General features: G+C 38.0%; 1 protein-coding gene across 1 annotated transcript; it reads right to left on the bottom strand.

Annotated features, from left to right (window-relative positions):
• Positions 1-4,887: 4,887 nt before the first annotated feature.
• Positions 4,888-13,640, bottom strand: LOC121258871. The gene is made up of 5 exons (XM_041160401.1): positions 12,119-13,640; positions 11,182-11,915; positions 11,007-11,096; positions 5,957-6,721; positions 4,888-5,567 (listed from the first exon to the last, which is right to left on the bottom strand). The coding sequence occupies exons 1-5, from the start codon at positions 12,225-12,227 to the stop codon at positions 5,436-5,438; spliced, it is 1,830 nt and encodes a 609-aa protein (XP_041016335.1). The 5' UTR covers positions 12,228-13,640; the 3' UTR covers positions 4,888-5,435.
• Positions 13,641-14,269: the final 629 nt, after the last annotated feature.

Here is a 14,269-nt window from a genome sequence, read left to right on the forward strand (position 1 = left end):
GTCTTTGGCCACTCGTTCCTCATCAACAAAATGTTCTGCCCAAACCAGCATTCACCATACTTTCCATTGTATTCCAAGTCACCATAGCTCTCTTCGAAACTTGGTTAAAGAATTTCCTAGTGCCCTTTATCTCCCATTGCTTCATATATCCTATTATCTTGACATTTCACAAGACCAAATCTCTCTCCGAAATTTAATCAAAGAGCAGCCTTACAATACCCAACTGTAATGAATTCACCATTTTATAGCTCTTATTAATATTGCCAAATCCCATCCTCCCATGTTCACCTCTATCCCATCCATATACCAAAATGATAGATGCTAGCATTCTATCTACATGATCCCAGAAAAATTGAACATGGATCAATATTTCAATGATGGCGAGGAAAAAAGCCACAAAAAGATGGCAAATGGGTTGACTTTGTTTTGGTGTAAGTAAAGCAAGATTAGAGGCTGATATTATCAGTCTAGTAGCAGAGTAGCCTAGTTCTAGACTTAGCCCCAGCTTATTTTTACACCAGTGACCAGAAGGCAACTGAGCCAAACAAAGCAAGCATAGTGCAATTGATGCCAATTGATACAGTTCATTGGTTAGTGATGATAGGCTTATCATGAGTTTAAGTAACCAGGGAACACAAGTACGGAACAATACTGATAGAAAAACCAAAATTGTAATTAACATCACCTGCACATTAGTCATGGACATCACTCCTTGCAGGTCATTAGAAGTCCAACCATTTCACAAACAACGTTAAGCTTTGTAGGTCCAGTCAAAATTTCGCTAGCAAATTTCCAGGAATAATTGGTTGTCCAGCACAAGCAAAGGCAATGCCACCACAAGTTGCTGAGACAATTACCAACTTCGAGTACCCAGAGATTATTGAATTCCAACCAGTGAGGGTCTCTTGATGCATTTCATCAAACAATTCCCGAGCAACGTTTCCTCTAACTAATTTCTAGTTGTGACTCAATATCTCAAAGCCACTTTTCGAAGTGTACCCTTACAACAAGCAAGAAACCCCACTCACGATTGCAGCAATCAGGTGATCCGCACTTGCAACGAGCTCGTGGACGAACAAGGTTGGGTTGTAACACCCCGAAAAGACATGACATGAAACACGGAGACCTTTGTGGAGGGAAACATGGAGAAAATGAGCATCACACCGCCATTTACAGACCATTCCAACTCTTTGAGGATGTCCCATTGTCCCCACCCTAGGTGAGACACCTCTGGACCCATTATGCTCCTGCTCCGGAACAACCCGGCTTCGACTATAGGCATCATTTTCCTCTCACCGCTAGAGTACCTATTTGACACCACCACCACACGGTGCTTGAGCTTCCCAATCTCGATCTGGATCTCTACTGGTAGAGCAGAGTGGGGCTTAAGACTGAATGCTCTGGTCAGTTTTGCCCAATTGAAATCAAGCTTAGAGGGAGTCCACACAAGCGTAGCATTGTTGGTGATGAATCAGAATGCAGAGATAGGTGCGAAGGTGGCATCACGACGTCGTGGAGAGCTGAGTAATATAGCTGCGACCTGAGCAGAGTGAGAATGCCATAAGATGTTGTAGTCAGCTAGTTAGTCGTAGAGGACAACAGGGTGGCATTTTGGATGGCGAGCCGACGAGTACCGTTACTTGTAGAGGACCTGCAGTGCAAGGTGAGATTTGGAGATATCATACTAGATGAGATAGTGGATATCAACGACAGTGGCATCGTTGTAGAGCTCGACGCAGGCTACAAGATGCCTCATATGGCTACCAGCCATGGCCATAAAGAAATAGCGAGTGAAAATCATATCTACGGGATAGAAAATTCTAGCAGGAACAGTGAGGGAACGAATGTACATGCCATGAGGGAAGAAATGAAGAGCTTGGAAAATATGTGTTTGGTTCTCAAGAAAGTGTAGGAAAAGAAATGAATCTGAGTGATCTCCTTTCTCATATGCCCAAAGATTGCTTGAGGAGTTGAGGAGAAGAGACATCGAAAAGAAATATCACCTGAGTCAAACTCCCATCTAGTGCACAGGAAATCAAGGATACCACAATCCTTGTCATTGGTGCAGAGAATGGTCCCAATCACTGGTTCCACTCTGTTTCTGGCTATGATTTAATTATGGCTTGGTACAATCGTTGGAAATGGAGGAAACAGAATAACAGAGGAATTTTTTGGAACAAGGAGAAAAGGAATCTTGTTGGGATTGACTTCTCCCTTTTTTTTTTCCATCGTCGCTGCGTGTTCTTCATCTTCCTGCAATGTACAAAGTTGGTATTCCAGATAGGTTAATCTTCATTGAAGTTGTTACTGAAATCTTCAAAGTTATTCCTGACATCTTTGAATGTCTAGAGGATAACTTCATAACGTTGTTGTGATTGTTCAAGCAACTCCTTGATTTTGAGTAATGATGAGAGAATTTCTTCCATTTTCATATATTGATAATATAGAGATCAGTGTCTCTTTGATACCAATTTATAACACGTCCAATGGATTGATAGTGAATAAAATGAAATATCCCACTTCGAGAGTGAGAAAACCTCCAAGAAATTCAAAAGGGAGAAGAAGTTTCTATTACTTTCTTATTAAAGAATAAAGAGAGCCCCTAGGTTATTACTTAAACATGATGACCCTTACATGGGCCCCAACTAGCTCAACACTAAAAAATAGCAATGAAAGGAAAAGTCCTCGAAATAGCTCAAGCCCATTACCGGCTACACTACAAGTCCAACTAAATAGTAAAAAATATATTATAAAATAAAATTCACGAAACAAACTATGAAGTGGCCCATGGGCCATACTGTCGTTGTAAACTAGGTTGGCTCTTGTAAACTGAAGTGTAACAGTATTAGAAGCCAATTCGTGAGTATCAAGGAGCAAGAAATTTTACCCAAGGGTTTTTGGGTTGAAATATGCAAGATTATCGTTGGGTTCTAGGCCAAAAAAAGCAAGTCTGTCATTGCATTTTTCACTCCGCTAATTTCGATTTTGATATAGGGAAGATGTGAGAGTCATCAACCGAATGGAGTAACAGCATGCGACGGACACCCAAAATAGAGAGAAAATGCCCAAAATAGAAAGAAGCAAAGAAAAGGAAAAGAAAAGCAACAATCATACCTGGGACGACGAGAGAAATACTTAGATGAGAGTAATCCTTCAAAAAGTTTCTGGACACAAAAATGGTGAAGAGGGGAGGGAGAGCAGAACGAGTGCCTGTGGAGAGAAGAAGGAAGCTCGGCTGGAAAACAGAATTTCGAGGGAAAAAGGGAGGCCAGAAGAGACGTTTATTCAATAAAAAATTATTTGGTCTTTGTGCAGTAGAGAGCACAATATGACCGCCAAATGTAATATACTATAACTCAAAGTCATATTATTTTTCCTTTGGCTAATCCAATACAACTAGTTTTATGTTAAATTAGGCAAATTTTAGATGTTATTGACATTTAGCTAATCCAATACCAATGTGGTCTAATACATGCCCCATGTTGGGCTACACAACTTTGAGGAGTTTCCAAAGACTTTTGACTTCGAAATACGAGGATTTCTTGTGAACATGCATCTATTATCTTGAATCTTGAGTTGAGCTGGCAAGGGCATGAAAGATTGTTTGCAACAAATTGTATTATTCGATTGTGCAATTTACTTTTGCTTGTAATAGTTTTTCTCTAACTTATGGCATCTTTTGCTCTTGACTATTTCCATTCGGACATGTACCAGTTACTACGTTAAAAAATGATGGGTTTCTAACATCAACGGACGTCGAGTAATCACCTTTTTTTTTTCCTTGGATAATATAAATAAACAAGCACAAAGGAGGAACTCATCCCATCTCAAAATCATCACTGTTTTCGGCCGGAATTTTCCGTTTCGGTGTAATATCCACTATAATATACCTCGTCGTTCCGTTTCGGTCATTCCGATTAAATACCAGTTATTCTGGCCGAAATTAGTATTTCAGACCCTATTCCATTCTAAACTGTTTTAATGGCAATTTTGTGTTTTTCTTGTGCTTGAATGACATTTTTATAAATTTTAAATCTAGATAGTATTTAATTAATTATAGAATATAAAATGTATTTATATAATGTTAATTTTTTGTAACTTTAAATATGTCCCATCATTCTCTCTTTTTAAATATTATTATTTTTAATAATTTCTTTGCTCTTTTACTTTTTTCCTTATTTTATTGTCTCAACTCTTGTTTATAATTTTTTCAACATATGTTCATTTTATAAATCGTCAATTCTTATATATATATATACATGTATTTATTATATTACTTATTAGTTCATATATACATATAAATATAAAAATATATATATATATAATATAGTTAATCTTGAAACGGCAAACAGGATCACACTCATACCGAAATATTTCATTTCAGTACTTAAACCAGAATAATCACTTGAATGAAATTTAAAAGATTGATATGGTATAACAAATTAAAACGATAATAACCCGAAAAATTTATCAAAGAAATAGTCTGATCCCATAGACAGTCACCACAAAGGCGGCATTCAGAGGAATTTACGAATCAAATTGCTTTGAAACGTCTGTTACATGAAGATCCCGCAATAAGAAGATGCTCATTGAATTTGATTCTGTTGGAATGATGGTTAAAGATCTCTAATTTGACGGCAGGTGAGCAGAAGTCCCAAGATGGGCAATATGGGCAATTTCCTAACATATGATTTTTGACATTTTGTAATTTTCAATTTACGAACCCTTTTTTTACTCAAGATCGGAGGTTTGCTCATGAGAAAGCCATATATAAGAAGTAAATTCCTTAAATAGAAGAGCCTCGTAACCATTTTGACAAGCCTCAGCTCATGCAAACAACGCCTACCAATCAATCCATTGATTGGACTACGCGAGAAATAAATGTAGTAACTAAACTTCTATTTCCTTCTTATTCGTGTAGGCTAGAGCAATCTACATTATAAAGCTCCACCCAAAAGTACTTCAAAAATATTTATATCAACATGAGCTAAAATAAAAACGAAGACTTTCTGATTTCCTTTTTTCCGTAAAATTTACCAAAAACAACATAAGCTTTATCTTGTGGAATTGAACCCCTATTAAAAGGAAAAGGATGAAAAAAATAAAACCAAAATACCCCCCAAAAGATGCTTTTTCCAAAGCATCTTCCACTTCAGACAAAACATCCCCTAACCCTAATCCCATCCCAGCCAACCTTTGAAACCTGAAAAAAATAAAATCAAAAAAGAATTCCCCGTTTTAGGAGGCAGGATTGGGGCACCTTCGATCATTGCATTACGCAAAATGCAGACTTCCAACCAAAACCCAACCTCTTCTTTCATACCACTCATCGGCCTTCTTTTAAAACCAAAGAAAAGAAAAAGAGAAACCATATCTGCCATCAAAAATGGGAAGTTCTTGGCTCTCGTGGGCGAGGGAGGAGAAGGAAATCAAGCTTAGGATCCAGAGTCAGGTGGACCCAACTCAGCGGATGCTCCACCCAAACTAGTCAAATGAGATTCAGACAGCTTTGAAACAATTGGCTGCATGCCTCGGCAAACTTTAAAGGACGGCCTCCGTTTCACACACTGCACAAAAATGTGTACACAAAATCAGTGAACTGCTGCTAAATTGTGGCACTAAACATCTTATAATAGCTTTTTTTCTTTTCCTCGTTTCTTTTCTAATTTTCCTCATCTTATAATAGCCTTTTCATTTTCATATCTTGGTACTGTAAGAACTCTCCACAGTTGAATTCTACGTGGTCACTAACCATTCAAACTGGTTCAATATAACAAAGAGTGCAGTAATAAACACTAATCCCCTTACCCTTAAAAAAAATGGAAAGGACAAAATAACAATTTCAACCAATTATTTATTTGATGGGATATTTTGGTTAATTTAGAACCCAGGGTTAGCTCCTTAGCTCCAAGTAAGGTCATAGCAATAAAAGCTGTACAAGGCAAGAATTCTTTACCTCTTGATAAAAGGCATTAATCTCCTCCTCTGTGAGGCCTTCATCCTCACCAGAATTTTCCTCCCAGCCAAGGGAACGAAGGAAAGCAGCCTCTTCCTCGTCTGGATAAACTGTTTTACTGGAACTCATGTCATTCTCTCCAACAGCAGAACACCTCTGAATGACATCTACACAGGTATCACCATTGCTAGTCATCTCAGCACCATTCTCAGTAGCATGAGGACTTGCAGAGGCAGTGATGACTTCCCCCATCACTTCATCAGATTTCTCCATGGTGGGAGATGTAATAACAGGGCCTGAATCTGGGAGAACCGTGGGATTATTCATTGAAGTTTTCTTTTTTAGGAGATTAAAGAAATCATTCCGGCTTTGTGATTGAGACAAGGACGCTTTTCTTTCCAACGTAGATCCAGATTTCAGATTCAGTGCAGCTACCTTGCGTTCCAGAGAAGAATTCCTATGGTTGTGGGGACTCCTCAATGGAGTAGGGGCAACAGATGAAGTAACAGGAAGCTGGCTATCTTCTGCCTTGCCAGTGGGGTTGTTTATTGGACTAGAAACATCCTTTGGAGTATGGGAAACACCATTTTCCCATGTTGGCTTCAGTACAAGAAACTTCCCATGAGACGTCTTTAGGGCATCAGACTTTACATGCCCACCACGAGGAGATTGATTAGCAAGTTGTAAAGATGAGGACTGAAGCTGTCCACTCTTAGCAGCAACATTTGCGTCAATTGTTCTGACCACTGTTTTGGAATTGAGGGACTGAAAAGAGAATTAGCATCAGACAACCTAATCAGAATCCTGATGTGTATGAATGCATAGACTGACTGATAGGTAGATAGATAACAATCGCTAACTCCAGATATAAACTACAAACTAGCCAAGTCCATTTGATCTTAGACGACCAATCACAATCCATACCACCATGTTCACACTTGGAAACACACACAAAAAAAAAAAAAAAAAAAAAACCAATTCTTGTAATGTAAAAATCAACATCCCAATAATGATTCTAAAAAAGTTACACAGATCTCATCTTTACAGCACAGCTTCACCAGTTTCAAACTCCTTTGAAAGAAAAGCTTAATAACCACCAAGGAAAATCAGTTCATATATATTTTTCTATGAAGAGGAAGCCCAGAGACTTGTAAATGCAACATGTCTCTTACCCAGTTAAACCTTGGACCCATGCAAAACGCCCACATCAAACAAATCAAGTAAATCCTTGGCTTTTCACAGATGAAACATGGACCCTTAAAATTGTTTGCACCCAGGGGTTCGAACCTTAAACCTAGGGCTGAGCACTGACTGAATCGGAGTCGGTATTCAGGAAATCTAACTCGAACTCCGACTCCAACTTACATAGGCTCCGATCCGACTCCGATTTATCGGATCAGATTTGGGCTTTTTTGGCCTTCATATTTAGCACATTTTAAACACGACTTTACATATAATAGATCATTTTTTGTGGGCTTTCAAGTTTACTATTTTAAAAAAAAAAGAACAAAAACAAAAACAAAACAGATTTTAGATTTGAAAAAAAAAATATAACTAAAAATATTTCATATGCCATGCAAATGTAATAAAAATAAAAATTTAAAGAAATTAAAAATATACACTAGGCCCTTTATACTATTCTTGATATACCATATCATTCATAACTTCATATTAGAGTCTCAGACTCCTAAACCAACTAAAAACAATAAAATGATTGTTCAACCCTCTAGTCAGGGCCCAAGGCCCCAAATAACAACTAACAAGTAAGAGCAACCATGAGCCATTATGGTCTGATGGCAATGTCCATCATCCAATCATTCACTGCTGAATAAATTACAAATAGGAAACACAACCAGCCACTCAAATACAAGCCAAATATTGTATTAGAATCTAGTTACATACTACTATATTAGAATCTAGATAATAAATAAATAGTCTTACAATATATACATTATACATGGTACATGACTCACTATTAGCTAGTCAAGTTTCATCTTCCCTAATATATGTAATATGTAAGATAGTGATACTATGATGTGTAGTGTGTACATGTAATTGATTATTAGTCTATTAATATTATTCTTTAATAATTATCACATTGATTATTAGTCTATTAATATTCTTGAATTGAACTATATAAGTCCTATAATTTTTTAAGTACATAAATACTACATGTTTTTATTAAAGTAGGATTCGAAGTCGGAGGTAATGTTGGAGTCGGAGCGGAGTCGGTCAGACAGCAAATCCGACTCCCACTTTAAATGCAAAAAAAAAAAAAAAAAAAAAAAAAAGCACTCTGACTCCATTTTATCAGAGCTCCGACTCCACCATACAGAGTCAAAGCAGAGTCCGAGTCCGAGTCAAATTTCAGATTTTTGCACAGCCCCACTTAAACCGAGGAGAGCATACTACCAAAACTAAGGTCCTTAGCACTTGAGCCAACTCCTAGGGGTTAAGTTTGTTTTAACAATATAGGAAGTATGCTCTCTAGGCCAAAATGTTTGTTATTCCTATCTCAACCATCTTGTACTGTGTATGATTATTATCTATGCCATTAGTTTAATCATTATCTAGAAGGTGTTTATTCTAAGTAGCAGCTCAAAGTGAAACAGCACCAGTTTCTAGTCTTGGCATCAAGAACATAAACAAAAATGCATATAAAAAACTAGTTCAGCTATCAACCAAAAGCGTTCATATGATAAAAGGTCAACAAAATTATCTTTTGATAAGTAAGAAGGTCAACAAATTTATATCACACTGTACTCCTCTACCCTCACCATGCAAGCACCAATGCCCTGCCGCGGGTGGGGGGGAAGAGAGAGAAATAAAGGGGAGGGGATACAGGGGAGGGAGAGAAAGAAAATCACATTTATCTCTAACTTCACTGAGCCAAAAGCTGAATTCGTTTAACAATGACACGCATGAAAGAAGACGAAAATAATCTATAAATATTTACTTCTAGTTGCACTAAACCGTCAATAAGGTTTCCTTTTATAAAACTACGGAAAAAAAAGTGATATATACTAAAAATTAAATCTACCAATGAGCAATGCTTTAATAACAAGATGATATTATGATAACAATGCGGTTAGCACAAATCAAATTACTATTTAGAAATTTCTACTTTTATGTAAATAAGCACAATTCAACAAGGCCACATGCAGTCCCACCAGCATACTGAATTTTATTTATAATCTTTTTTTTTTTCCTGAGTCAGTGTTTACAACATAAAACAACCACCAGAAACAAAATCATCTGAAGTATGCGGCAAGCATGCATAATGCAACCCAGCTTTCTGTTCAAATAAAAGTTTAAGCTACCGCAGCAACTAGTGATCGCAAAGAAGGAAAAATGTAAATAATTTCAGGGACATCAAGCACTGTCCATGAGCAAAAAATAAGGTGAAAAATAAACGCCACTAGCAGGCATATAATAGGTAAGATAAAGCAACATCTATTGGTTGTGAGTGTCTGTCTACCCATCTCTATCTACTACTAGTTGTGAGCGTCTGTCTAAACAGAGTGCTAGCTCATGGCCTTCAGTTTTTTCCCCTATATTTTTCTTATGCCAAGTTACATTATAATAATGAAGTCACCACAATTTCTCCTTGTCTATGAAAACAAATGTAAAAAATTAGAAAATCAAATAAACAACTTAAAATAAAAGAAAATTGAAATTATGTACATATTATGGTAAACTACTCTCAGTTTTAAAATATAGACAATTCATTAAACATAGGTTAAGCTCCAAGAACAAAAAATAAAATAGATGTTGAAAATTCCTAAAATATATCTGCGTGGATAGCCATAGTGAACTCTTTTTTTTTTATAAGTATAGCCATAGTGAACTCTATATTACCTGCAAACCCAAAGTTCTAAAAAGGCCGCAAACGCTTAAATCTTCCTCTGTTATTTTCTTTTCACTCTAAATTCAAGTGTATATTGGGCACTGGGAGCTAGCAGCAACACAAGATGGATTCACCTTCAAAAAAGGAATAACTATACTTCTACCCAGCTTTACAACCCAAAGGAACAAATGCATACTAGAAAGAAGCCAGTTATATAAAAAATTTTTTTATATCTACATGGGGGTGGGGGGATTCGATCCTTGGTTCTCTTAGTGAGAAACCAAGGTGTTATCAATTGATCCAAAGGATCTTGGCACCAGTTATATAAACTTACACTATAGCAACACACAAGTAATTATTGAAATCTACTTTGTAAGTCTTTATACACACAATGTGCTAGTCAGCACGCCATGACAAATTTTTTTTCTTTTGCTTCAAATGAAAAGGAAAAAGAGCTCTGCTTTGCGTACTCCTTGAACACTCCACTAATGTGATTGGCCAAAACAGTTATTTTATATTAAAAAAAGTGACGCAACCAATCGCATTAGTGGAGTGCGCAAAAATGACTGCACATTGAGTTTTTGAAAGAAAAATTGACAGTGCTGCATAGCAAAGACATAACACAAACACATCTTTGCAGATCTCTAAGAACACCTACCCAAGAAATTTGACTTTCAATCCCCCCCCCCCCCCCACCCACCTTAAAAAAAAGGGATATGAAAACAAGGACAGACAGATACACAATCCCTTCCAAATGCCTATGAAAATCAGATGAGTACATGATTTATTTCGAAGAGGTAAAGGTGACAATGCTTGAATAACTTATGTCAAGCTACAAATCTAGAATCATTCGTTCATTATCTATCCTAAATCTTACAATTACTATATTGTTTCGGATGACCCATTTTTTGGTTTCTTATGATACATTGAGAAAAGCTATTTAAGTTGCAGAAGATTATATGTTCCTAACTCAAACTACTGACGTTGGCTATCCTATACAATTTTAAAATTTTTTATAACTAATAGCATTATATCGCATTCCAATATTCAGCAGGAGATAAGCACAAAAAAGAACAGAAATTTAATTAGAAAATTACAATCTAATTTATAGGCTAATAAACATCCTAAAATCCTCTGATATATTAAAAGATTATTCCTTCGATTAAACTAGCTTCCACAAGCATCTTATGGAGATCCTCTTACCGAAGCTTTAGGCATTGAAGGTGTGACCGGTATTAATTGCCTCGACTGCTTAATAGCCAGTTCCTCCCGTCTTTGTGTATTGACAGAGACCTACAAGTAGAAGAATGGTGTCTTATAAACTCAATCACAAGAGTGAATATATAGATTCGGAGGATCAGGCAACTTGTTCAATTACCTGAGGAGCAGTACTAACTCGTGGTGGAGCCTGAGCCAATGCTTCAGCCATATTAAGACCAGTCATCACACTTGGAGCCCCAGATCCTGAGGTTGCGGCAACAGTCTGTTGAACAGACGAGGATCCTCTACTACTGCTGCCAATAAGGGTCGGAACCTCTGCAAGAGCTGATGTCCATCCCTCTCCACCAATCAGAGCTGTACTACCAACAGCTAAGCTCAGGCCAGGAGATGAAACTCTTCCTATATCAGGTGCTCCTTGCCTTTCTTCTGTTCCAAGTGAGGGAAAATCTTTCTCAAACACCGACTTTGGCATACTAATACCGACACCACTTCCAGGAAGCACCCCATTGCCATTGTGATTGCTACTGCTGCTGTTTTTAGAGTCCATAGCAACTCTCCGGGGCAGTGGCTCACCCTGTTTCCTGGATACCATCGATTGAGAACGCCACAACTTGTCCTTCTCTACCCTACTGGGAAAGATGCTTCCCAGAGCATCAGGAGAATCATGGTCCCAATGATCCCTCAAGCTTGATCTCTCTTTTTCCTTCTCACGGTCCTTGTCGCGGTGACTTCTATTAAAACTACTGTATGCATGCTTTGCAGAACCATTACTAGAACTCTTCCGTGAATTTGATGAAGATGCCCGTTCCAGAAAAGCAGAACGTGGGGCATCAAAATCACTCGTCCCCTTAGAAGTTCTAATTCTTGTGAGAGGAGCCAATGAAGTACCATCTGTAGCAATGATAGCACAATATTAAACATGCCTAAGACTTAAAATGACTTTTTTAACAATACGATTGTCCAAAGCACCAGCTTACTGCGTGGCTAAAAAATATATATACATAATTACATATACATAGTAGCCCGGGCACATATGCATGTCTATTTTCAAATGCAACATAATGGTATGTACGACTTGGCAGGTTAAAAAGTACCTGGGTGAGAAGCAATTGAGGCAGAATTGGGGGCTGAACTGCCACCCCCAGTAACACTTCCAGCACTTCTCAACCATTCTGGAAATAATGTGGGTTCACTTCTTTCCATAAGGAGCACTGAACATGATCAGAAATAGAAACTAAGAAAATACTTCTCACCTTCACCCGCTCAACCCTTTCCCCACAATTGTTCTGCACGGAATTACAAAGTTGTAAAAGTTATCCAAAATTTCTTTGATAAGAAAGTTACCCAAAATTTATTTCCCCAAAACTGCTATACTTCATCTTCTCCACCAATAAAGCCGGTCAGTTCTCCAAAAACGCTAATCAATACATATATTGATTAATTCTTCAATACTTTCACAACTGCGTATGCCCTCTATATGTTAATCAAGATAATACACTTTCAGAGGAATGAACGAGAGGGAGAAAACCACCAGCCCTCTAACAAAATCACTGAGCTGTATCCCTAACCCCAGTTTCTCCCCCCACCAAACCACCAGCCCTGCTTCACAATCACCGCCACTTAAAGAAGTAACTGCTCCAACTTCACTCACCTGTAGTTTTGTGAACTTGAGAGGTTCTTTATCAAACCCAATTGTTATAGTCTCTATTTCTCAGTAAAAAAAAAAGCAGGATTTTCACATGTGAAAACCAAGAGCACGGGAGCGAAGGCAAAGGCTAGATAATGGTATTCAAGAAAAAGCGTATCTTCGCCTCCATCTTCGATTAAAGATGGATTGGGAGGTGATAAAGAATCTGCTCAGAAGACCCTCATCTCTACGGGGGTGAAAAAACGAACCGATTCGCAAAAATATAACTAATGCAACAATGAAGGAAGAACAATAAGTTCCGGGATTCTTAAACAGGAGTTCACTCCCATCAAACGGAGCAGAAACCCCAACGAATGAACAGAAATTATATAGTGTGAAGGCCAAGCAAATGCCTAAAAATTAGAAACCCTAAAACCTCTGCATGCGAGTGTCTGTATTACCGCCAAGACCTAGGGTTCCAATGGAGCAAAATTCTTCCGCGATATACAGGGAATTTCAGAGAGGCACTCACTCAGAGAGAGAGAGAGAGAGAGAGAGAGAGATGGAGAACTAAGTAACTAACCCTAGCCTCCGCTCCGCCGCCAATGAAATCACGCCAAAAATAAAAACGTAACCGCTTCAAAACCCGCCTCAGTCTATTCTCAACCACAACAGCAATGCGCTTTTTCCACAAAGCAAAACCAAACAGGGAGGTTTCAGACTGTGGAAAGCGAAAGCAAGCAGCGGAGAAAATCGGAAGAAAAATGGAGTAGTATCCTGGTTTCGGAATAAGCTATTAGGGTTTCTGCTTTCGTACGAGTGGGAAATATCGAGAACGAGAGCAAGGGATGGACTACGGAGATATGTAGACGAGAATGGGGGCAAGAGTGGGTGTGAGATTTCTTCTTGGTTTTGTTTGTCCAGTGGGGGAATGAATGAACGAAAAGTACGAAGAACAACCTCTTCTTTCTCTGCTCTTCCACCAAAAACAGGATTTGTTTATTTATATTTTCTTCAAAATCAAATCCCTATTTTGCACCAATTTTAAATTTTTTACTTATTTTTCTTTAGAGTATATCTTCTAATCGGTTGTTCTAATAAAGGGTTGAGAATAGCCACCAATAATATTATACCACGTAGTCCACCCATTAAATTAGGAATGGAATGCACTGCACTGCACTGCACTGCACCTCACCGAAACCCACATCCCTCCCTCACCCTCATCTCTCTCACATCAAATCTCTCGCCCGTCAACGCTATGAACGTCGTTTCCATCAACGTCAATGCCGTGAACTTAATCGGCAGAAGCTTGGATTGCTTCTCCTACCTCGTGTGTCATCTCTTTTGTCTCGTCTTTTGCCTTGTGCGATATCTCTTTCGTCTTGTCAATAGCCTCGTGTGCCGTATTTCAAAGTAAGATATATCCTGCATATTTCAGCACCATGGTTGCTAGCATTGAGGTTGCTTTGGTGGGACTCTTGTTGGGAAATATGAGTTTGTTCTCGAGCAAGACTAAATGTTTCAGGAATATTTCATATTGGCCTCACTTTTGAGCTATCGTTCCTGACAATTGTCAAATCCTTAAAAGATGAGTTTATGCTTAAGATTTGTTTGCTAG

Source organism: Juglans microcarpa x Juglans regia, chromosome 3S (assembly GCF_004785595.1).
Source record: "Juglans microcarpa x Juglans regia isolate MS1-56 chromosome 3S, Jm3101_v1.0, whole genome shotgun sequence".
Lineage (NCBI taxonomy): Eukaryota > Viridiplantae > Streptophyta > Magnoliopsida > Fagales > Juglandaceae > Juglans > Juglans microcarpa x Juglans regia.

Coding starts and splice junctions, on each gene's coding strand:
- LOC121258871 (XM_041160401.1), bottom strand. CDS start 12,227: ATGGAAAGAAGTGAACCCACATTATTTCCAGAATGGTTGAGAAGTGCT. Junction 11,916..12,118: donor CTCAATTGCTTCTCACCCAG/GTACTTTTTAAC, acceptor TCATTGCTACAG/ATGGTACTTCATTGGCTCCT. Junction 6,722..11,006: donor CTTCAATGCCTAAAGCTTCG/GTAAGAGGATCT, acceptor TTCTCTTTTCAG/TCCCTCAATTCCAAAACAGT.